The sequence below is a fragment of the Archocentrus centrarchus genome, chromosome 2, assembly GCF_007364275.1.
Source record: "Archocentrus centrarchus isolate MPI-CPG fArcCen1 chromosome 2, fArcCen1, whole genome shotgun sequence".
Classification (NCBI taxonomy): domain Eukaryota; kingdom Metazoa; phylum Chordata; class Actinopteri; order Cichliformes; family Cichlidae; genus Archocentrus; species Archocentrus centrarchus.
This window is the reverse complement of record NC_044347.1, coordinates 15,735,033-15,760,118: the sequence shown is the minus strand read 5'-3', so window position 1 is coordinate 15,760,118 and position 25,086 is coordinate 15,735,033. Positions and strand designations below refer to the sequence as shown.

At 41.4% G+C, this 25,086-nt stretch overlaps 2 protein-coding genes across 3 annotated transcripts in view; one reads left to right on the top strand and one right to left on the bottom strand.

Annotated features, from left to right (window-relative positions):
• Positions 1-3,957, bottom strand: part of stk11ip (serine/threonine kinase 11 interacting protein) — a 32,349-nt gene extending 28,392 nt beyond the window's left edge. Inside the window, 11 exon segments of the mRNA XM_030753749.1 lie at positions 219-260; positions 652-741; positions 1,218-1,321; positions 1,610-1,739; positions 1,837-1,908; positions 1,997-2,104; positions 2,207-2,302; positions 2,422-2,496; positions 2,650-2,852; positions 3,445-3,512; positions 3,800-3,957. Coding sequence (XP_030609609.1) covers positions 219-260; positions 652-741; positions 1,218-1,321; positions 1,610-1,739; positions 1,837-1,908; positions 1,997-2,104; positions 2,207-2,302; positions 2,422-2,496; positions 2,650-2,852; positions 3,445-3,511 — 987 coding nt within the window. The 5' untranslated portion in view covers position 3,512; positions 3,800-3,957.
• A 5,574-nt stretch (positions 3,958-9,531) lies between these two features.
• Positions 9,532-24,671, top strand: igfbp2a (insulin-like growth factor binding protein 2a). Of its 2 annotated transcripts, none has more exons than XM_030754223.1 (4): positions 9,532-10,014; positions 22,601-22,797; positions 23,994-24,134; positions 24,452-24,671. In XM_030754223.1, exons 1-4 carry the CDS (start codon positions 9,615-9,617, stop codon positions 24,602-24,604), a joined length of 891 nt encoding a protein of 296 aa, XP_030610083.1. In that variant the 5' UTR covers positions 9,532-9,614; the 3' UTR covers positions 24,605-24,671. The 2 variants fall into 2 exon arrangements, with proteins under 2 accessions (XP_030610083.1, XP_030610084.1); XM_030754224.1 differs by having other exon boundaries at positions 9,536-10,014; positions 22,601-22,782.
• The last annotated feature ends 415 nt before the right edge of the window (positions 24,672-25,086 follow it).

Here is a 25,086-nt window from a genome sequence, read left to right as displayed (position 1 = left end):
CTCATGCATTACTACCACAAACGTTTAAAGTGTTATCACCGTATTATATTTTGCAAAATAAAGAACATATAAATGCAGATTAGATCTTACTATAATGCAAAGAAATACAGCATGCTCATACAATTACCCTCGCTTAAATTTCTCAGCTGTTATGAACTTTTTAAACTGTGGGATGATGATGATGATGATGATAGTGTGATATTAAGAGCGACACTCACTGATAATTCAGATGAGGACAGCGGAGTACCATCAAGTCTGAGCTATAAAGAAACAAAAACAGGAAAACTTGTGATGTGAGGAAAAAAGCATGACGTCAAATCCATCAAGTAAGGAGATTCTGTAGTTGGGCCTGCTGAAGACTTTCAGTCCAATCTGAGAGCGAGCATCTGCACTGCAGCCAGTCACGCAGGAACACACTCCAGCTCATACATAGCATGTTTGAACTTTTGTGTGTGTAGACTGGCTGCACTTTGTTCTCGTGGAGAACTGATGAGCCAGCAGCTGTTCTATCTTAAACTCTATACTTTCAGATGACATTTCCAGCCTACCTTGGAAATGTAACCGCTTCTATTTCTGCTTCTGATTTGATGAGACAAAGGTACACTTTAAAAGTATGTATCCACCATATACTCAGTTGCAGTTATCACTCACTTTGAGGTTGGCAGCCTTTGGGGAGAGGTGTCGGACGGTGGAGGTGCGGTGAGTCTTCTGGAAGTACAGCGGGTTTCCCTCCAGATTCAGCTGCAAGAAGATAGTACAGTTTGCACTGCAGGCTACTCTCCTATGGAACCAACTCCCAGTTTGGGAGCAGGAGGCAGAAATCCTCTCTAATCTCCTTTGTAATAAAGCTTGTGATTAGCGCTAGATTAGCTGATCTTAAACCATCCCTTAATTATGCTGATATAGGCTCAGGCTAGCTGGGGGACCTCCAATGCAACTTCCTATGTGTTTGTAAAGATATGAGGTGAAACGTTTACCCCATCTTGCAATGTTAAGGCCTCCCTCTAAAAAAATGCCTTCTGAGTCGGGCCAAGCCAAACCTTTGTAAAAAGTTTTGATGCAAACCCACCCATAAATGTTTGAGAAATTCTGCCAACAAGCAAATAAAAAAAAAATAAAAATAATAATAACAATCACGTGACCTCGCTGGCAGAGGTAATATAGTGTCATCTAAATTGACCATGTGAAGATAAATGTGTATATGGGTGCATCCTTACTGTGCTGAGGCAGTGCAGCAAGGAAAGAGGAGCCAGCTGGGAATGCTCCAGCAGAATATTGTAGGCCAAATCTAAATGCTGGAGCGAAGACAACTGCTCCACCCCTGTTTTAATGAGAGATGCCAATGATGCAAGCAAAATCAAACTCATACACAACATCAAGAGCACTGGAAGAAAAAAATAACACCTGCCATCCAGTTATTTAATTTATTTCTCATGCTGTTTTTCTTCAAATGCTTCACTGTGCCAATGAAGTTTGCACATCTATATGCTGACCAGCCTCCTGTGTATCTCTCTACCAGCTTCATGATGACTTGGTCTCATCTTTGCTGAGACTGTTTGTGTTTTAAGAACAAAACAAAAAGCATATGACTGATATCAGTCGTTCTTACCATTGATAGTTTCCAGTTCGTTGTTCCTGAGGATGAGTGTGACCAGCTTGGCGCTAGCGCTCAGACCAAGTGTTGGCGCCCTCTGCAGGCAGTTGTAGCCCAGGTTCAAGATTTCTAGCTCAGTCAAAGGCTGAGTGAAAGCAAAGATAAAGTAAAACAAGCAGCTGATATTCACAAAATAAATAAAAGTTGAATTTTATTTAAGCAAATGGCAGCAGTGATCCAACCTTCAGAAACTCAGCGCACTCCTGAATCTTGTTATGGCTTAGATCCAAAGATTTCAGGACATTCAGTAAACTCTATAAGATTAGGACAGGTTGAAGTTAGATAAAAATACCACGTTCTTATAAGTAAGCAGTGACGCATTTGTGTGTGTGCTTGTCTCACTAGTGACTGGTCAAGGCAGACAATGGAGTTGTAGCTGAAGTTCAGGGTGTGAAGTTCCAGCCAAGGTAGCGCAGAGCTCAGGTCACCTCCACACAGAGATAACAGCTCCTAAATATACACATCGAATAATTTATTAATCCTGTGGTCCTCTTTCAGAACTAGACACTCACACACTCCCAGAAACCTGCTTGTACTAAAGCTTGAGAGTACCTCCAAGGAGCTGAGGCTCTTTGAGCAGGTAAAAACCTCCAACTGGGAGTAAACTCCTCTGAGTCCCTCAAGACAGTGTGGAGGGATTCTCTTCAGCTGGTCAGGAACAAGGACAAACAGAGCTGAGTTACAATGTAAGGCCTGGGACTTTGTATGTAATGATGAAAAACACCTTAAATAACAAGAAGTGAAAGCAGAAAGCATCCATACATTACCTCCAAACACTTAAGAGACTTGAAAGGGAAGATTTTCACCATGGACTCAAGCCTGACATCTGGTGGGTTGATGAGCTGCATTTACAATACACAGTGAGTCAGAAATGAGTGGTGAGGAGGGCTTTTAAATATACCGCTGCCATAAAAACATCAGCCCATATTACTGGAATGCTGGTTCAATGTGAAAGGTCAGAACGGGTGACCCAGTTTTGGGTTCCCAAACCCTACCTTGAGGGAGATGGTCTTCTGCAAGATGTCAAACAGGAACTGCAGCTGTAGCAGCGAAGCAGTGTCAGCTGGGTGGGAGGGCAGCGCGAGGAAGCCATGCTGCTGGCTCCTGGACAGCAGGTACTGCTCAAACAACCTGGTGAGCTGCTGCAAGGTGGCAGCCGGCAAGGTCAGCGTGCTGCTGCCATCCAGCACCACGTCACCTGGAGGGTCAGAGAGAGCTTTAGGTTTCTTTAAGGAATCGGCCAGTTTTGATCCACTAATGTCAAGTTAGTCTGTTACAGCATGAATGTGCAACTCTGACTCAGTGCAATGGAAGAAAAATCACAAGTTTCTAAATATGATTTTAAGGACAAAAATAAGAAGTCTACAGGAATATTATTATTATTCTCTGATTTTTGATTGTGCTAAGGAATTTAGTTACCACACAGAGGCGGTTAAATAGGTTAAAATGATAAAAAGTTATTAAAACTGAATTTTATTGCAGAACCTTTGAAACCCTACAGACCTACCAGAGCACTGAGGTCTATGAACGAGTGCTCATGAATATTCCTAAATCCAAGCTTAAAAGCAGAGGTGACAGAGCCTTTTCAGTGCTGGCACCTAATCTTAGGCACACCTTACCTTTTCAAATAAGAGCTGCCCAGTCTCTCAATCATTTCATAACACTTCTAAAAACCTATTTATTTTCACTTCCTTTCAGGTCTAGTTGAGCCGAGTACCCTGATTTTAGTGTATATTTATTGTTGATTGAGTGACTGTGAGAGGGTGTCTTTATGTCGCACTGTAACATACCGTTATTTCGCAGGAGTGTGGCCAAGCTGTGTACAAGGGAGGACTGTCCCGTATGAGGTGCAGCCATCCTGTAATAATTCAAGCAAAATAAAGGTGAATACAATAAACCCGAATTAAAAAAACAAAAATGCTCCCGTAAATACATGTCACGTTGTTACTGCGGCGCATTTTATAACAGCAAAAGAAGATAACAAGCAATGATACCACAAGTCTAAGCTAACATACACTTTTATCGTGTTATTATAAATGCAGTCAAACGGTTTAGACACGATAACTGACATTAGCATTCAAAACTCTACTGCAGCTAGCAGTTAGCTCGGCTAAGGTACCCTGCTAACCGCGTAAAACGACATACCTGCGCAATGACAGCCAAAAACCCGGCAGCTCACATCAAGGTGTTACTTGTAGTACAGCATATTAATTTTTGCGCACGAAGAAACGCGACGTTTCCATGCTCATTTCTTTGGCGATGCAGTATAGGGTGATGTTGACATTTTTTTTTCCTGTCACATGACGGAACCAGAAAGCTGTACGGCAGCCCCGAAAGACCAAAAGTATGAAGCTTCCTCTTTAATAATAATAATAATAATAATAATAATAATAATAATAATAATAATAATAATAATAATAATAATACACTTTATTTGTTTGGGACATTTGAAAGCACACAGTTACAAAGTGCTTCACAGTTTAAATGAAACCACACATTAAAGATAAGTATAAATGTCCCAGCATGTATGCTTCCTGGAAACATACACACATAAGAAATGCATTATGTTCTGCCTAAAAGGCACAAAAGACTAACCCATTTAATTGCAGAAGAACTGTTTTTAAATAGAGCTTTTCAAATTTTTTCCTCTATAAAAACTTAGAAAATGCTGTCAGGTGTTAATACATTTCTGTGTATCATATTTATTTGAAATGTAAACGTCTGGATTGAGTCACCAGACGTTTCATCTAGTCATATGACTAGATTTCTGCGCAGGAGCAAGAGACCACTGGATGGCGCACTGCAGCAAAGAGTCTAGACTCCGTATCAAAGACACACTATACTTAATATAAATAAATGTAAATCTGCAGCCAGGATATGTGATACATTCAGGTGTCCATAGGATAAAAAATGTGCATCTGTGCATAAGTAGTTGTATATAATAGTTGTAACACTGATGTTGTTGAACAAAAATACTCATTTTTTTTATTTTATAAAGCCAGATAGAAGTATTACAAATCCTACATGGACCCTGCAAAGGTCATGCACAAAAGACTTGTTTTTTGTTTCTTCCCTTTAAAAGCCCGTATAATAAGACACAGACCCCGTGGTATCTGCAGTTTTACAGCTGTTGGCAGGTGTTGGTCCAATTGGATTCTAGTCATGGTAACCAATAAAAAAACAGAGTTCGATGGGTGTCCAAGAAGCATTATTTTGCTTGCACTGCACAGATGCATAAACTGTATTAATCTCAGCTTGATTTTCACTGGTAGGTTAAATATAATAGAAATAACAGCATAAATCTGAATATGATTGAGGCATTTCAGTCACGTTCCTGTACTGTAATTACATCAGCATAAAACCAGGTGACGAGCTTTAACCTCTCTACTCTTGACCTGTGCTGCTTTTCAGCAGGCCTTTTGTTTTATTGGGTAAAACTTTGGCTTCATAACAGATACTTTACAATGATTTGCATGAGAAAATAAAGCAGGAACTTTCCTAATTTGCACATGCATCACTTGTTGCTAGGAAGCAAACAAACATAGTCTCTCTCTCTCTCTCTCTCTCTCTCACACACACCCACCCACACACACACACAAGAGAATTTTTCCATTTGGGACCTGTGAAGCGAACATTTCCATGTAAGGATTTATGCTCTGTAATTTAGTAAACATTTCCATTCAGTAAGATGCTGCATGTTTCACTTGCTAAAGAGACATAGTCGGTTAACCCTTTAAGCCCAAGTTTTGTTTTTGATTTTTAATCTCCAATTTTCACCTGAAAACAAAAAAAAACAAAACAAAAACAAAAACACTTTCTAGAGTAAGTTTTGCATGAAAGCTGATGATTTTACTTAAAAAAAAAACAAACTGTAACATAGAGAATAAATGGAAGCCTTAATACAATCATTCAGTGACACTAATGTTGTTGAACATGTTGTAAAAACTCCCCAGCGGTGACCCAGCCAAATGTCATGCAGCAGAAATGAAACATAACAAATTCCACATCTGGTTAAGTTATTGTGTTATCAGGGGTCGTCATCAGCTAACCTTTGAAGCTTTGCTTTTTATTTTTTAGCAGAAGTGGACCGAGCCACCTGGACTCAGAGAGGAATGAAGACTAGTCTTGACAGTTAGTTTATTACAATATGAAGTCATAATCCAGCTGTACGTGTGACCTGTGTTACTCGTGTCCCACTAATAGGATGACTTTTTTCCACCCCACCCCCTTTCTCATTGCTTCTACTTATCCAATCAGTTATCCAAGTAAAGGGAACCTTACTTAAGTCGATAATCAAAGCCAGACACTAAACACTCATTCACTGCCAAAGTGTAAAAAAATTAGGTGACGAGATGCCAGCAAAGTCCAAATAAGCTTATTAAACTTTTTTTTTAATTGAACAAGTGTTTTGAAATTAAAGGTGACTGAAGTCACAGGCTTGCAGTGAGGCTCAGCAGCTGAAAATGAGTTAAATGCAGCATATTAATGGCCAAGATAGTGGTTTAAGCCACCACTGGATTAGATCGGGTTTTGAATAATTCATCTCTAATGAGGTTTTTGTTTTTTCAAGTGAGATGCAGCTGTTACGGCTTCTTCAAATGAGGCCTTTTGATTAGGTGTTCATATACTGTATATCAATAATGACATGGTTAAAGCACCAGCGTGTGGGGGCTGTACAGTAGATGTACAGATGGACTCAAGAACCTCGCTGTCAGCACCATCACTCATGTCTAAATGTGTTCATTTGAAGCTGATCTGGCCTCCTTCCAGATGACCATTTACTGGAGCAAATATTCTTACCATTTATTATTTATGGATTGCCAACTGTCTGAACTGTTTATCCATAATTACTGGCTCACTATTTCAGCAATTCGTGCACTACTTTTAGCTGCTACTCCTTTAACAGGTATTCATTAGGTTTATTTTTTTATTGTTTACTCATTATCTTAAAAGTTCACAGATATATTCACAATTTGACTTTGTTAATTCATCTGTTGATCCTTTAATGATTTAATTTTTTTTTTTTGGCTCATGCAGGATTTTACCTACATTTTTTCACTCATAATTCATAATTCTACCAGGTTGCATAATTCATTTGTTTATTTATACTGTTTTAACTTCCCATGCTTAATTTTAATTAGCTATTTCAATCATTTCTTTCCACTTATCTGTTATATGCTTATCTATTAAATATGCATATATCTTTTGCTGTATAACTATTGTGTGTCTGTTATTTAACTTGCTCTCTGGCGTACTGCAGCACTCGACATGGTGGACCACAGTATTCTATTAGCTCGTTTACAGACCCAGTTTGGCTTCAGTGGCACCGTATTAGAATGGTTTATTTCTTATCTGGCAGACAGAAACATGTCTGTAAAGTTAGCAGATTTTGAATCCTCATCTGCTCCCTTACTTTATGGGGTCCCTCAAGGCTCAATCCTCGGTCCCCTGCTTTTCTCACTTTACTTGCTCCCATTGGGCTCAATACTTAGAAAACATGGGATCTCCTTTCACTATTATGCGGACGACAGCCAGATATACCTTTAAAAAAAGGTACACACTCGATTAAGCCGCTATTGCTGTGTCTTATAGACATTAAGGCATGGTTGGCCTTAAATTTCCTAAATTTTAATGATAAGAAGACTGAGGTAATGGTGTTTTGTCCCAGTGGCTCCTACGCAACATCTTCCATTTACCTGGGGCCCCTGGCATCTTATTTAAGGCAGACCGTCTCAAACTTAGGTGTAAAAATTGATAGCGATCTTAAATTGGATTTCCAGGTCAGGGCAGTGGTTAAGTCCTGTTTTTACCATCTTAGGCAATTGGCAAAGGTTAAACCGGTCCTTTCAAAACCACATTTTGAAACAGTGATCCATGCCTTCATTGCATCTCGGCTTGACTACTGTAATGCTCTTTACCTTGGAATTAGTCAGTCCTCCCTTAAGCGCCTTCAGCTCGTCCAGAATGCTGCTGCGCGGCTTCTGATGGAGAGAGCATATCACTCCTATTCTGGCTTCACTACACTGGTTGCCAGTACATTTTAGAGTTCATTTTAAGATTCTCTTATTTGTTTTTAAGTGTTTACATGGTCTTGCCCCATCTTATCTCTGTGAGCTATTAAACCCATACCTCCCAGCTCGTTGCCTCAGGTCAGCTGATCACCTGCTCCTGGAGGTACCGAGGTCGAAGTTGAAGCTCAGGGGTGACAGAGCTTTTAGCGTTGCTGCTCCTAAATTATGGAACAACTTGCCGTTGCATATTAGGAGCGCTCCTTTATTGTCGACCTTTAAAACTGCTCTTAAGACACATTTTTATTCCCTGGCTTTTAATACATGCTGAGACTCGTTTTATTTATTTTATTTGTGTTGGTTTTTCTTGTTGTTGTTGTTATTGTTATGTGTATTGGCTTATTTGATTTGTATCTGTGCAGCACTTTGTTGCAACTGCTGTTGTTTTATAGTGCTTTATAAATAAAGTAGTAGTAGTAGTAGTAGTAGTAGTAGTACTTGCACCCACGTTTGGGATGACCTCTTGCATACAGAACTCCCTGTGTATACAGACTGAGGCTCATATACTATGTGTCCTCAGTGCATCAGTGACCCCATGTTTTTCTGCATCAATATAGAATTTGTGTTTGCTTAACAATTCCATGGGGAGGAAATATAAGTAACTGGCCTTGGTGGGGATCACTTTGTACACATGGGCAGATCTTGTGGCCTGTTAGGTCTTTTAGCTGGTGACCAGCCCAGACACAAATCCTCACCCCCCTGGGTCATATTTATAAATATGGCAGGCCTTCTCTGCAGCTGTTTTTTTTTTTTTTTAATTATTATTTATAAAGTTACATTTGAGGTTCTAAGTGCAAACAGCCCTCCAGGCATCCCCCTGACTCACAACCCTGAGATACAAGACAGCTTCAAATGTGCCCTTCGCTCCATGCCCCCAAGGTGAGCCAGGGATGCCGATCGTGAATGGGGCCAAATAGTATGAAATCAGGGAGGGGGAGGATGGTGTGTGTGTGTGTCTGTGGGGGTGCCCACAAAACAAAATAATCTGCATTTATATCTGCGGAGTAAGGTTACACACGCTTCTATTTCTGGGCCCTTGGATAAACACCTATTAGTCTCCTGCACTGGACGGGGTTAATACGGAGCTTGTTTAGCGGGCGAGCGCGCCACCTCAAGGCTTTGGCCCCCACCGATCGATAGGAAACACCGCCGTGTAACGTGCACAGTAGCGTCCACTGTGCGCAGGCATATATGCTGGTAGCAGCTGGCAAATTTTAATTGAGTGTCAATGGACATGTCAGCCGCTGCGGGGAGGTCTTTCCACGCAAGGAATACTCCGCACATAGTCCTTTTGTTTGTTTGTTTGTTTGTTTACGCATTCTTGGCGTTGAGACGAGAAGGTGCTGATTGAAACAAACAGGCTACAGTAGGCTAATGTAAAGGAGTCTTTGAATATGCGAGCAGCGCTTTTTTTTTTTTTTTAGCTCAAGTTCGAGCCTCACGTCTCTCTCCTTTTTTTTTTTTTTTGTTGTTGTTGTAAAAATCTGTTTTGCATTTGGAAACAGTTTGCCAGTAATCGCTTATAGGAGGCTAATTTTGTCTCGCTATGGCCATAAAAAAAAAAAAAAAAAAATGTCTGGGGTAATTGGTTCAGCTGGGGAGCAGCAGTACAGGTCATTTAAAGATAATGATGATATTTATTTTCCTGTGTGGCATCAGTGAGGTTTTCTTTCCTATAATCAGGGTTAGCCAGGGTTGTTCCAATAAAACACGGTATCAAAAAATATAAATAATAAGAAAGTCTTCCTGTTTTCCCCAATTAACACGAGTTTGGCCCCGAGAGCAAACCTGGGAATGTGTAGGACCCAGCAGACCTCCCAGCCCCAGGCTTCACCTGTTCGCATGCACATTTCTGCTCCTTTTTTCCACTTGGGATTGCCTTCCGTTGCCCCATGATAATTACTAAAAACCTCATGCCTGTAACAATGCTGTTGTACGCGGGCTGCAGCTTGCTGATCCTCTCCGTGCCTCTCGCCAGTGCCTCTCTGGCCGAGATGGTGTTCCGCTGCCCGGGCTGCACCGCGGAGCGCCAGGCGCTGTGCCCAAAGCTCACCGAGACATGCGCGGAGATAGTGCGCGAACCGGGCTGCGGGTGCTGCCCCGTGTGCGCCCGGCAAGAGGGCGAGTTGTGCGGCGTGTACACCCCGAGGTGCTCCACCGGTCTGCGATGCTACCCGACGCCCGACTCGGAGCTTCCCCTGGAGCAACTGGTGCAGGGCCAGGGTCAGTGTCGGCGCAAAGTGGACACCGAGACGAGCACCTACAGCCAGGAGCAGCGGGATCAAACCAGCGGTCAGTCACTTTACCGGAAACCTGCTTTTCTTCTATCAATTTTTAATGACACTGTCTAGACTGCAGCCCGAGGAACAGTGTAGAAATATTGCATTGTCATGAGGGCTGAGCACTAATCTGGCTGAAAATGGGGACTCAGTGGTGAATTTGTCCGTATTTCTCTTTACTGCATATTTATATTACTGAGTCGTGCTTATTGGATAACCACAAGCCACGCTGAGACCCCTTTTAAACCACTCGCCTCTTGTAATAATGAGCAAGTTTCTATTGCATGCACATTTCAGCACGTCCTTATAGCTGCTGCATTGCTGCATGGCCCATGCATTGCCATGCATTAGAGGTGTGTCATTTTCTAATTTGTGCTGCAACAATGACCAATATTAAAGCATGTTGCAGGGGGGTAATATGTATTGAGTCATTCCTAGTGTGCATGCAGAGAAATAAACAACAACAAAAAAAGATAAAGGAACAGTCACTCTGCCCTGTTCATCTCAGCTGTACTCCACACAGCTGGCCCTCCAGTCCGTCCCCTAAAAAGCTGCCTTTAAAACACTGCAACAGAGTTAGTCGCCTGCAAAAGCCCCAGAAGTTGTACTCAGTGGGATGGACACAGAAAACATTGTAGTATTGATGTTGACATTTCCCCAGGGGAGTGGAGAGAAAGAAATATATGGAGATGTAGAGGAGGGGGAAGGAATGCTGCATTGATTGGAAAAGTGGACTTTAGGCTTTGACTAGTAATAACTACACACTGGTTATAACACTGGCTGCCTTAACTGTAGGTTGTCTACCTGGATGTGTGTGCCAGAGAATCACAATGAAGCCTGGAGCCAATGAGGCTTATTTGGTTTGCGTTTGAACAGGAGCAAGTCACAGTGAAGACGAAAAGCAAACATCCTCATTAACACAGTCAATGAATGTCCAGAGGAGCCAGTCCGGGTGTGATTTCTGCTCCTTTCCAAAATCCGTGCTTTGTCATAGTTTACCTTCAGACTGACGCGTTTATTTTGGCACCGGAGTCCTGGAACATAGAGAAACTACTGAAGACAGGATTCAGTGTAACACCTGTTCTCTGTAAGAACTCTTAGCACAAAAGGCCAAAAATGCTTTGTGACACGTTTACGATTTAATAATCAGCCACAATAATTGCGCGATTATGAATACGTACATGCTGTAAGTAAAGGAATAAACTGAGCATGGGTTGCAGAGTTACATAACCAGCGTACAGCCTGCATGAACACATCACGTAAAGGCCTCGCTTACAAGCAGGCAATTTGTTAGATGTCACTATTTTTTTTTTCTTCTTCTTCTCTGAGGTTGAAAGGCCTGAGATTTAGCTGGATGTGTCCAAAAAAATGAGTAAAAGCTTAGAAATTGGCTCTAAAAGCCGAACCTGGAGATGTTTTGAATAAAAGCTTTGCTGCTGCTGCTGCAGAAGATGGAAGAGCAGAGGCTGAAAGGCACCCAGAATTACAGTGAGTGGTCTAAGTGAAGTGCAGAGCTTTCTCAGGGTCAAAAGCTAAAAGAAAGTTTTGACTTTCTACCAAAGTGAAGTTAAAAATCTTTTCCTTCCTTGGATCAAATCTGAGATGAATCCTATCCCATCTTGTTTTTAAAGATACTCGGTTGTTACTGCCAATCTCCTGTGCCGATTTTTTGGTGCAGTTTGAGCTTCACAGGTTTGATTTCCCGTGATGCAGAAGTTTTCTGGATAGCACAAAAACAGGAAAGAAATCAGCTCACAGAGGCCTTGGGAAGATTGAGAGCAACTTTTAAATGTTCTGGTTAATACCCATTACATCCACTTTATTCCAGGAATGCATCTGGAAATTAGGGGGAAAAAAAAAAAAGATTAATATAATAATTAAGTAGTTTTATTTACTTGGCCCCCAAAGAGGTGAGTCTTGAGCTGATTCGGCATCTGGGCAAGAAATCAAATGATGAAATACCGCAGCTGCTTTATTTGGATGTTTATATAAATACGCAACATCCTGACATCATCTTCTTCAGGCGAGTCTTCTAATTCTTCATCCGTTTAACATGTCAGCTTTTAAAAAGGAACAAAGAAAAGGAACGGCAAGCTGTATCTACTTAGAGGTGGCATTTTTACAGGTTTTAAATTGAAAGAATTTATCTGATCACAGGTATACAACAGTGCAGCGAGAGCAGCTGCAGAATTCCTATAATCTCTTTAATCAGCACTACAAGTGACCCGCAGCAAAGAGGCCAAAGGTCAGAGCCAGTATTTCTTTGATCCGTGAATGATCATGTAGGAGGAAACAAACAGAAGGTGCAGCTTTTTGGTCCGAGTCAGATAGAGTTGGAACACGTAGGAGTGGGAACGGCATTACTGTATGATAACGAGTGGTGCTTTAAAAAGCGGAGCAGTTAAATAATTTAGCTTTTTGTCTGGTTTTAATGAGCTGGCATTTGTTTTATGGTTGAGGCTACGGATGATCTTTGTTCACCGATTTAACCGAGCAAAGCAACTCATTAGTAGCATAGCTCAATAAGAAAGCAACAGATGCTGCTTCATCACTGAAAATTCCCTTATGACAGATTCATATTCAAATTAATTGTGTTAAAAAGGTTTTTGACTTCTCCACAGTCCAGGCAAGGGGCCGACAACAGTCTACAGCCTGACTATGTTTTAAGACTGATACCGATGCCGATATTTGGAGATTTAAAAATACGATATTCTGATATATTGGCACACACACATTTGTTATTTACTTGTTTACACTCCCACTCACATTCCCAACAGCTGGTTGTTGCATTTGTGTTTGCTAATTGAGAAGCTCAAGAGTGCCCTCCGATGGACAAACTATGCAACATCAACACTCATAATGTGGCTGAAGGGTGTTTCTTGTGTCTCTTTACTTTTTTATTTTTCATTTATGGGCTATTTTAAATGCCAGTACTGAGAGATCGGTAGATGGCTAATATCAGACAATAATTTAGTCCTAATAATACACCAAAAAAATCTTTGTGCTAATTATGGGTTCAAAGGAATATAGTTTTTGTTTTACCCACTGTACCTACCACCCCCAGACCTCCACAAATACCAGTCCAATATGTATTAGTAAAAAGGCTTTCCCCCCTTAGGAATTGTCCTTAAGGATTTATATTTATGGATGTGGTGCAAATTTAGAAACTCCTATGCTGTCTTACTGACAAGTTTGCATTTGCAAGTTACCACTTGAAGCCAAGCTCTGGCTTAAGCCTGTGAAATATGTATTTCAGATAATGTGCATATTCTTTTGGACAATATTAAGCTCTCAGGCTTTATACCAAAACCATTCAGATTGAATGAACATCAACATGTTGGTACATATTTCAAAATCTTGTATCCATATCAGAAATGACATTTCTTTGAAACCTACTTTTGTAAATCTAATATCCAGTGGGTTTTTGTGGAGTCTTGAATATCTTGGGACGGATTCAATAGGATGAAAATTTGAGGATAGAGATCCAGAGATAATTGCTGGCACTTGACACAGACCATGAACATTAACAGAAGCTCTTAAATGTCGGAGCAACCTCTGTGATGTGGCGAAAATGGGAGGATGAAACGGGATAATCCCTCGCACAGTAATGTTCAGGGAATGAACTCATGAACTGGTTCAAATATTTGATTAAAAGAACATACTGATATAAAATGTCAGAGAATACATTTATTTCAATTTCAGAAACAACAGAATGCCAAAGTAGTTTTCATATTTCTTTGATTTTCAGCTGAAATGCCTCCCTATTTAAAGCGAACACCCACATTCTTCCCACTACCCTCTGTGTTTATACACAGTATCACTTGATATTCCATTCCCACAGAAACCTGGATCCAACGAAAGGTTCTTTTAAACAGACTGGATGGGCGTTTAGTTGTTTTGACTGGAATCACAGCACATATAACCTCGAAAGAGAACAAGTTGATAAAAAAAAAAAGAAGCAAAAAAGCTTTAATAGAATAAGTTCTTGCTAACATTGATTTCAAAAGAGTGAACCAAATGCTGTTGTCCCCATACCTCGATGAAAGTACTGTTAATCAACCCAGCAATCAAAAGAGTTCTCTTCCAGTGTTACTTTTGCTGTTATGGAGAGGGAAAATGAGGTGGAAAGAACCGGGGGAAAAACTCCTGTGACATCTGGTTGCTGAAATAACATTGTTAGCTAACAAGGGGCATTCCTGTGTACCTGCGGGGGCATCCAGACGGAGCCTGCAGGACTGAAATAGCTCCGAGATAATCTCCCCCAAAATGGGTATTTGTGCCATCTCCCCCTGAGGCATCAACTTTACGCATATCCGTGCCAAGAATCTCCCCCGTGCCTATTGAGAACCAGAATAACTTCCCACCCTCTGGAGTGGTCAAGGGTGATTTAAGACAATACAAACACTGTCTGAAATGCAACTGAAACTGGGAGGGTGAATGGGCGCAGTTTCTGAGCTTGTTCCAATAAAGGACGATTAAAAAAAAAAAAGAAGCAAGTATTAGAAAGACACAAAAAGACTGTTTCATCATACATAAAGATAGGTTTCAGTATCAGTGCATATATGTACAGCTCCCAGCTAGGTTTCAGGAGACAAACACTATCCTTTGGTTTAAAATATTTCCTTTTTTTGAGATGTCATAAGCCTATGCTATATGCTCAGGCTGCTGCCGGACTTCCCATGACACTGAGCAGTACTCCTGCATTCTCCATGCATTTTTATGCCACTACTGCATATGTGCACTCATTATGGTGTCTGCATGTCTTATTCTGTGCTTTTAGTTTCACTGTGTGTGTGTGTGTGTGTGTGTGTTGTATGTGCCTTTTATGTGTGTTTCACCTTGTCCTACCCTTAAAACTGCAGGTGAATGGGGCATGGGTGGAGGTACACACACATTGTAGAGCAAACAGTTCAAATCTCTGAGTAGTTACAGTTCAGTTCAATTTCATTTCAGCTCTGAAATTTAACATGTAATAAAATCTTAAGATGCTCTATGTAACAACTGCCTTTAATGAAAGTTTTTTTTAAGTATTGAGCTCAGTTTACTGACAAAATAATATCTTAGAGGGTCTGTAAACAATATTTATTTATTTATATAACACCAAAGTACACTGCTCAAAAAAATTAATTAATTAAAGGAAGACTTTGAAAACACATCAGATGTCAATGGGAAAAAAAAACATGCTGGATATCTATACTGATATGGACTGGGTAATGTGTAAGGAATGAAAAGATGCATCATTGTTTGATGGAAATGAATTATCAACCTACCGAGGGCTGAATTCAGACACCCAGAAAGTCAAAGTGAAAAATGATGCAGCAGGTTAGCCCATTTTGCTGAAATTTCATTGCAGCAGCTCAAAATGGTACAAAATAGCTTGTATGACCTTCACATGCTTGTATGCATGCTCCCAGTGAGACAACGGATGGTGTTCTGGGGGCTCTCCTCCCAGATCTGGACCAGGGCATCCTGGACATACTGAGGTGCAACCTGGTGGCGTTGGATGGGCTGAAGCATAATCTCCCAGCGGTGTTCTACTGGATTTAGTTCAGGCGAGCGTGGAGGTCAACCAATGGTGTCAATTCCTGTCCAGGAACTGCCTGAATGAGGCTGGGCATTGTTGTGCACCAGGAGGAACCACTGCACCAGTGTAAGGTCTGACAACGGGTCCAAGGTTGCCATTACCTAGCCTGTAAAGATCTGTGGATTCCTCCATGAATATGCCTTCCCAGACCATCAGTGACCCACCACCAAACCGGTCATGTTGAATGATGTTACAGGCAGCCTAATGTTCTCCACGGCTTCTCCAGACCTTTTCACATCTGTCACGTGTGCTCAGGGTGAACCTGTTCTCATCTGTGAAAAACACAGGGCACCAGTGGTGGACCTGCCAATTCTGGTTTTCAATGGCAATTGCCAATCTGTCTCCACGGTGCCGGGCAATGAGCACAGGGCCCACTAGATGTCAGGCCCTCAGGCCACCCTCACAAAGTCTGTTTCTGATTGTTTGATCAGAGATATTCACACTAGTGGCCTACTGGAGGTCATTTTGTAGCTCTGGCAGTGCTCATCCTGTTCCTTCTTGCACAAAGGAGCAGATACCAGTCCTGCTGATGGTTTAAGGACCTTCTACTGTCTGTCTCCTGGAATCTCCTCCATGCTCTTTAGACTGTGCTGGGAGATGCAGCTAACTTCTGGAAATGGCATGTATTGATGTGCAACCTCTGTAGGGTCCAGGTAGTGCCTCATGCTACCAGAAGACACTGACCCTAGGCAAATACAAAAGTAGTACAAAAACTATAAGAAAAGATGAGGAGGGAAAGAAATGTCAATGGCCGCCACCTGTAAAACCACCAATCACTGTACAATATATATCTTTAAAGACTTTAAAAAAACAAGAAGTAGGTGCACAAGTTTGAATTTATTTTGGATTTTCTCTAATCCACACAGGTTCAACAGTATACATACAGGCTCAAATATATACATACACTACCACTAATATTTGGTTAAATGTCCCTTAGCAAGTTGCACCTTGACCAGACCCTTTTGGTAGCTATCAACAAGCTTCTGGCTTAATTTTGCTTGGATATTTGACCACTCTTCTTGGCACAATTGGTACATTTAAATTGGTTTGTTTCCTGGCATGGATGCAGCTTTCAGGGCCACAAATTTTCAAATAGGGTCTAAGTCAGGACTTTGGGAAGGCCATTCCAGCAAATTAATGTTAGCCTGCTTTATCCGTTCCAAAAACAGTTCTGATGTATGTTTGGGAACATTGTCCTGAAACCAAGTTTCAACCATCTAGCTGTTGATTTGAGGTGAAGTTGAAGAACTTTGAGGGAGTCCTCCTCATTCATTATTCCATCTACTTTGTGCAGGGTACCAGTACCACTGGCAGCAAAACTCACTTCACTGTGGACAGTGATCCTGGTGTTCCAGCAGTTTCCAGTTTCCACGGCAGGCTTGAACCTTTCTGTGTGGAGTTTGCATGTTCTCCCCATGTTTGTGCGGGTTCTCTCCGGGTACTCCGGCTTCCTCCTACAGTCCAAAGACATGCAGTTAGTGGGGTTAGGTTAATTGGTGATTCTAAATTTCCATTCCAAAACACACTGAGTGTATATTTCAGGGCTAGCAAACATCATGACTGCATTTCCTCCTGATCTAAATGTTTGCCAAAAAGTACAAAATGTGCATTCTTTTAAGTTCATTTATATCATCAAGCACTCGTCTTTTATTTCTTTGCCCGTTCAGCACTTTTTTCACTTGCTCAATCCCATTTGGGGTCATGGCAAAATACCAAAACGGTGATCCACTTGTCAAAAAAAAAAAAAAATCACTACAGTTGAAAAATATTGCACAGATTATAACCATGAAATCTGATGTTTGATTGTGAGTATAGTTAAAAGATTTATAGGATTAGAAGGCCCCGTCATTGGTTGAAGACTGTAAAACACATGATTAATTCCTGAAAAGTAGGCACACGGTTTGTAGCAGAGAATTATTAATGGTGTGAGGCATTCTAAGTGTCATCGTGTTGCAGCTTGCCTCTGTTCCTGTCCTAGTTTTAGGCCCTGTAAAATCTGCCCGGAGTTCACCCAGGGGTGCCAGTAGCGATGGCTGGTCATAGATACCGCAGAGCGTACATACGTGCCGGAGCCTGTGCAAAAGCCTGCTCTCAGATGGCTGATGCAGGCCAAAAAGCCTGCGAGGTAAACATATCTGAACTCTGCTGAGTTTGTGTTTCCAGAAAACAGCCCCACTAGGTCTTGTAATTGATTATAGTGTGCAATAAATCTACTCAGTGACATGTGACCTATTTATTTCACACCTTAGAGCTATGTTTAAGAAGTTAACTGAGAAAAGGTGTTTTTTTTTTAAAGGCTCTGAAATTTAAAGAGATCGGTTTTGGGTGACTCTTGTTTCCACTTACTCAGAGAGGTGCTTCATTTGTTCTTATATTTTTTGCCTTTTTTGCCTTCTGCATAGACAAAATATGTACACTTCTAATTGATTAACTGTTAGCCTAAGCCCAGCTAAAATAAAAGGCATATAGCATGTCTGTGAAGATTTTAGCTTGGCTCAGTTAATGGATGTCTGTGGAATTCAACTTCAGCAAAAACTTAAACAGATGGAAACAAATGTCAGAGAGAAATGTCTGAGTTAATTAAATTGATTTCCAGTCCTGGAACCCTTCAAACCTTGCTTGATTTAAAGTTCAAGGTGGGCTTCTCATGCACAGCTTTCAGCAAGGTTGCTCATCTTCAATCACTCCTTTGATGTCTAATTTTGACCACTGCAATTTCACCATGGACATTGCCCTGACATGTCTTGATGAGAAGTCATTTGGTGGAAATTACCTTAACCGCTGCTCACGCCATTGTGATACAAGAGTTATTTGGCCACATGAACACATTCTGTGTTTAACACCAATACTACTCACTATATTTGGCTCCCTCTGACTTTTCTGAAATCAAATTCAACTTGAAGGGTTGAGGTTTTGGCAACCTGAAGGAGTCTTGAAGAACTTAGAGGCTCTCAGCATGGTGTGCAGTGTATTATTTAAAAAAAAAAAACATTGATCCGTCTACTGTTCACTGAAGCCTCATCAGAAATGGTCTCAGTGGAATGGTGGCTGTCAAGAAGCCATTCTTAAGGAAGGGAAACAGGGAAAAAGGCTGAGGTATGCCACATTACACAAGAACTGGACTGAAAATTAGTGGCAACAGCTCTGATGGAGTGATGGATCCAAATTTGACATTTTTGGTTCAAATCACAGTGGAGGCTCTGTCATGGTTTGCAGCTGCATTTCAGCCAGTGGTGTTGGAGATCTTGTCAAAATTAAAGCAATTATGAACACGGAAAAGTACCATCAGATTTTGATCCACCATCTGGAAAGCATCCGTTTGGCATCTGATTTTTCAGCATGACAATGATCCCAAACACACTGTCAGTGCAGTAAAATCATACCTGGATAGAAACACACAGAGTGGAACACTGTCAGTCATGGATTGGCCTCCCCAGAGCCCGGACCTCAACATTATTGAAGCAGTGTGGGATCATCCTGACAGAGAACAGAACAAAAGGCAGAAACATCCAAAGAAGAGCTTTGAATGTCCTTCAAGAAGCTGGAGAACTTTTCCTGAAGACTACTTAAAGAAATGAGAAGAAAGCTGCCTCAGAGAGTTCAGACTGTGCTGAAGAATAAAGGTGGTCACACAAAATATTGACTTGTACAAACTCTGTTTTTGCGTCATATATATATATATGTGTGATGGGGCAAGAAAGCTACGGTGCTTGGACCTTTCTATTTTGAACCTTTCCATTCTCCATGATCCAGCCAGTTCTGCCATTTGCTCAGTTGACCAAAATCTGGACAATCAGACATGACACTTCTGGCTTACGTGCCACCTGGGAATTCAACATGGATCAGATATAGAAAAGAAGCCTCTCAGGCTATTGTGTAGGGATTAATTCAAGCAGTAGACTGGACAGTAGGCCTGCTGCTCTGTTGACACTGCTGATCCCCAGCCCGTTGCTATGGAGTGGCTTGCACTGCAGAGGCCTAGTGCCCCCTAAAAGTGGGGTCCTGACCCTCTGTGCTTGTGTGTGCACATGTGCATTCAAGAGGGAGATTGCAGCTATACGTTGTGTATCTTTGTGTGTGTCTGTGTGTGCCCACACTTTGACTGAACATCTCAGGTTTCCCTCAGAAGAGAGAGAGTGATGGTTTTGCACTGGGATACTGTGGGGATTATGTAAGACGGCAAAACAAAAAGCACCCAAGCCGCCACCTGATTTCATTTGACTTTTGCCCCTTTTAGCAAAGAAATGCTGTCTTCAAAGAAAATCTAGAGAGAGCACAGTGGAGCGTCATAGGGGGAACTGGAGTCCAACAACACTAGATCTATCTGATGGCAAAAGGCACCAGCACCTTGTTATTGCTTCGTTTGGAATTTCCTTTCTCCCGTCCTTTCTTAGGCCTTTTTGTAATCATATTCTACAACCGGATGTCAAATTTACCTCTTGCAGGGTGCAGGGAATGCCCCCTCAGTCCACCATCACCACTAACATACACACTCGCTTTCATTCAGATGCTTTTCCACAAGTCTGCACGGTAAAGCTTGGTCTGCATAACTGTGAACTATCCACTTGACTGGCCAACTATTTGACCTTCTTTACTGTCTCTGCTTATTTCCCTTCTTTCATTCAGGTGTCAAGTGAAGCCGTGCACAAGCGAAATACATGATTTCCACCAAAAGTTCAGCAAAAACACAGCGTTCTGGCTCATATATTGACCTTGCAAAATATTACTCACAGCAGCAAGATATGCTTTGTGAAGAATGTGCAACATGTAACATCTTTTCATCTAAAATCTGCTGGTTTGGAAAGACGCTCCTTATCCACTCCCTGCCAGCCTTCAACTCCCAAGTATGCTCTGTTGTCAGAGACAACAAGTTGGGCTGGACCTGATGGCCTCTCTCTTTGTTTGCTCCGTCTGTCTGGAGAGCTTTTTTTTGTTTCTTTTTAGGTTAATGTTTAACAAGACTCCCAGTCAAAGTAAATGAAAACTGCCTGAAGGAATTACCAGATTGCCGCAGGGACTTGGAGAGACAGTTGTCCATAAATTTAAATTGAAGGTTCCTGTTTTAATGCCAGTGGTATTCAGGACACTGTGAGCTCCTCAGTTATTGTGCATTTCTGTTTTAAGAGGCCCATCTGCCTAAACATTAAAGCCACCTGGTTAATATTGTGGAGGTTTCTCTTGTGCCACCAAAAAAAAGCTCTGATGTTTTAGGACACGAACACATGGGTGGGTGGTTTTATTAGGAGCTTCTAATATGGATCAAATTCATTATGTACGAGCCTCAGCAAGTTAGAACTAATAGAAGTAGCAGCAGTGCTTTTAGTAGTTGAATATATGGACAAAATCACTGGGCCACCTACACATTATGCCTTCAAGAGCTGCTGGCAATTGAAACCAATGCAATGAAGCTTCTGGCGCACACTTTTTGTGCTCATGATAACACCAGAGGAGGTTTGGGGTTCTGAAGACTCTGACGTTCTTGAGTCAGCAGAGCTTTGGTGAATTTGAGGCACTCAGCGACCCCGCTTTGCAATAATACCGCCTTACATTTGAGCGTGGAATATTCAGGAGGGACGAAATTTCACAAACTCAGTGAGCTCTTTGTAATGACCCATTCTTTCACAAATCTTTGTAAAGGCAGGCTGCATAGGGTGTAGCCCAGTAAATGTGTCCATATATTGTATGGTGATCATTTTTGTGTCAATTTATCAACACCTTTAACATCTGCCTGTGAGACTGATTCAGTTTGCTAGGCCACTATGGAAACTTCATCATGACTCAAGTTCAGTAGTGGCCAACATTTCTCAGCTCGTAAGCTGGTCAAGAATGTGGGGTTCCTTCACTCGAAGAGAAAGGAAATGTTTCTAATGACCCGCTGATTCTGCTGATACGTCTCCCAGTGGTTTGGAGACCGTGCTGCTATTTTGGTGGAAATGTGAAAAGTGTTATAAACTCTCATAAACATGCTTGTAAGAATGCAAACACAATAAAATATATAAATCCAGCCACGAATACACAGGTGTGTAAAATACAGTATGGACTGTGTTTACATTAAAAATGAACGAGTGAGTGAAATGCATTTAAACCGTGCACAAATACCAAATAGATTAAATAGAACCTAAAATTACTGAACACAAAGTAAGATTTCTCATAGACAAATTACACTAAAGAGGACCTATTGTGCTTATATCAAGCTCCACATTTTTGTACTTGGACTCTATTAGAGTAGCGCTGCATGATTCATAGTTCACTGTTTTTATCTTACACTGCAGCCCCTCAGTTCATCCTGCCTGAAACAAGCTGAAACAAGCTCTAACTATGAGGCCACCCTCCCTTTCAGAGCTTTTTTTTTTTCTGATTGGCTTCACTGAGCCTCGTGCCTTAGACGAGCATACAATCATATCTGCTTTTATTGATGTCATAAAGAAAAGCAGAAAAAACATAGTGTGAAGCAGATTTAGGGAAGTCATAGTTGTATGAAACTTTGATCATGTTTCATATGAGCACTGACCACTGCAACAGCCTATATATGACAGAAATGAGTATTAGAAACAAAAATAGAAGGTAAAAGTAGTGAGGTCTTTCATTTCTCATCAAAAAGAAGCACTTTATTATTATTTTCTCCTGATGGACTGCAAGGTCACCCTCACCTCTGCACCCTGTAAAAGGCCTTCGATGGATTTCTAAGCACCTCTTTGTGCAGACCTCTTTTGTTGCTCTGAAAAATGATCTGTGCACTCTGGAGTGTGTCTCACTTCACTCCCAGCTCCTAAAAATCCCAGTTCATTACCAAGAGAATGACAGCTAATGGGAAACAGAATGGTTGAGTGTACAGAGACACACTCTAGGAAATGTCGCCAGGTTGTCAGCAGTGCATCTGTCAGCGTGTCCTTGAACAACAGACATCAGCACTTTCCTGGCTAAAACCACATAGTATCTGCAACGTTTTGATTTTTCTTAATATTAAAAGTCAATCTTAATCTAATGCTTTGATGTCATAACCCATCATCCACAGGAGAGGCTGTGGAGCTGCAGCCGGAGCAGGGTGTGAGTGAGATCCCCAGCGTCCGAAAGCCCAATAAAGACGCCGCCTGGCTGGGACCCAAAGAGAGCGCCGTACGCCAGCACAGGCAGGAGATGAAGACCAAGATGAAGACCAATAAGGTGGAAGACGTGAAGCCTACACGGGCCAAACAGGCAAGGCAAAGCAGAGTGTGTTTTATTATTGCAAAGGTTTAACAAAGTTGCACTGATATGACTTTACCCTGATTACACTGACAATCTGGTAAAACTTTGCTGTGAGATCACATGGAGCTTGCGGCCCAGATTAGATGTAGAAGGTGTGATAAAAAGTCTGTATGAGCAGTTGGGAATAAAGCACAGGTCAGACCAGAATTATGTATATATTTCATTTTTCAGGGGGGGAAATAGATGCTCTGCACTACAGCAAAGTATTGATATAAGAAGTAGCATTTTGGACGTCTTCTGTAGTTCCTTTCAGTGGGGAGAAACAGCTACTCGGACTTAACAGGCATTAAAAAAAAGCAGCAGAGTGCTGCCTCCCTCTGGTGCTGCAGCTGCTGATTTTCACACTGCGTTGAAGAGACTGTCTTTATGACTGTTTAAAGGGATGAAAGCAATCACAGCTCAGTAACCTATAATCCCTGACCTGCACTGTATGGGATTTGGGGGGAAGCCTCATCATTTCTATCCATCATCAGCCCACTAAACAATTCGGTTAAAGGTTAAATTGCTGCATCAGGAACTTTATAACTTCTCAACTAGATTTCTGGAATAAATCTGAGGTCACTGCTGAGTTATGATTCATTACTGGCAAGAATGACGGTTCATTTTCTTATAAACAGAAAGGCCTTCAGCATTAGTACGAGCAGTTTGCTGTGTGTGTGTGTGTGTGTGTGTGTGTGTGTGTGTGTGTGTGTGTGTGTGTGTGTGTGTGTGTGTGTGTGTGTGTGTGTGTGTGTGTGTGTGTGTTGGTGTACGCTGGAAAAGTTTCCTGTTTGGCAGATTGATTTTAAAGACCTTTTGAACATTTTTAAAATAAATAACAGATATCGCAATCAAAATATTATGGCTGTAGTGCAAGCTTGTAGCAGGTAGTTCGAGTTAGTCTTGATTTTTATTTGTTTTTGCAATTTTGCTTTTCAGTTTCAGTTAGTTTCCAAAGTGGGTTCACTTGTTTCAGTAGAAAATGTTTCTTTTTAGTTTAGTTTGGATCTGTTTAAGTCTTTTTAAATATTATTATACTGAGAGAAATCAGAATTGCTATTACAAAAACAAAAATAAAACAGCGCTTTGCAGAGGCAGCTGACTCATAGTTACTTATTTTTAACTATGAAAACCTTGCTGTGAACGTGACCGCTTTGTTGTTGTGTTTGCCTTTTTTAAAGACTCAGTGTCAGCAGGAACTCGACCAGGTCCTAGAGCGGATATCCAAGATGCCCTTCAGAGATAACCGAGGGCCTCTGGAAGACCTGTATGCCCTGCATATCCCCAACTGCGACAAGAGGGGGCAGTATAACCTAAAACAGGTGACTCCGGGCATTTTGGGAAGCAGGGTGGTAAGCCCCAGCCCCAGAGGTCGTACCCACTTGATAATAGGAGAGGGGGAGAGGCGGGCATCACAGCCACCAGTGTGAACAAAAATCAGTTACACTGACAAACCAGCACTTTAGGTCATTTTCTCTTCATAAAACTGGCAACACACATTTGCATTGCCTGTGCCTGTACTGATATAAATCAGTCTTTTTTGTGTATTTGCCCGCACTTGTAAAACATGCACATTGAGGTCGTAGATTAGCATGAAATGTGCAAGTGAAAATACTACCACAGAGATTCTGTTTTTCAGTGCAAGATGTCCCTCCATGGTCAGAGAGGGGAGTGCTGGTGCGTCGACCCGCACACCGGCCGACCCATCCCGTCAGCCCCGACCGTGAGGGGGGACCCCAACTGCAGCCAGTACCTCAGAGAGCTGGAGCTCCCCGACATGGCCCAGATCTAGAGTGGCATCAAGCAAACAAACATTAAAAAAAAAAAACAAAAAAAAAACTGTAAAGAGCTTGGGAACAGAGAACATCAGAGTAAGCTATGTGTTATCTGTCTGTGCATATGTGTCTCTAGTTCATGTGATGACACTGACATTTGAAATCTTAACCACCAAAAAGGATTAAACGATAGAATCCAGCTTGCTGCATAAGATGTAGCTGCAGATTACTTTTTTTTTTCCGTGGGGGGGGGTTAGAGATAAGACTCCTTTTCTGCTTAGATATTCAGTAGCCGTCATCTGGAGTGTCAGTGACTATGCTTTAGTAATTTTGACTTTGCTCAGATTGCTTTGTTATCAGTGTTTTGGACTGTATGCATTGAAAAAAATGAAAAGCCTTTTAATGCTCTAGCTTACAGACTACTGGTAGTTTCATACTATACACTAGGCTTTGAGTATACCTGGCAATTAATACAAAATATTAAAGATGAAATGTAGTA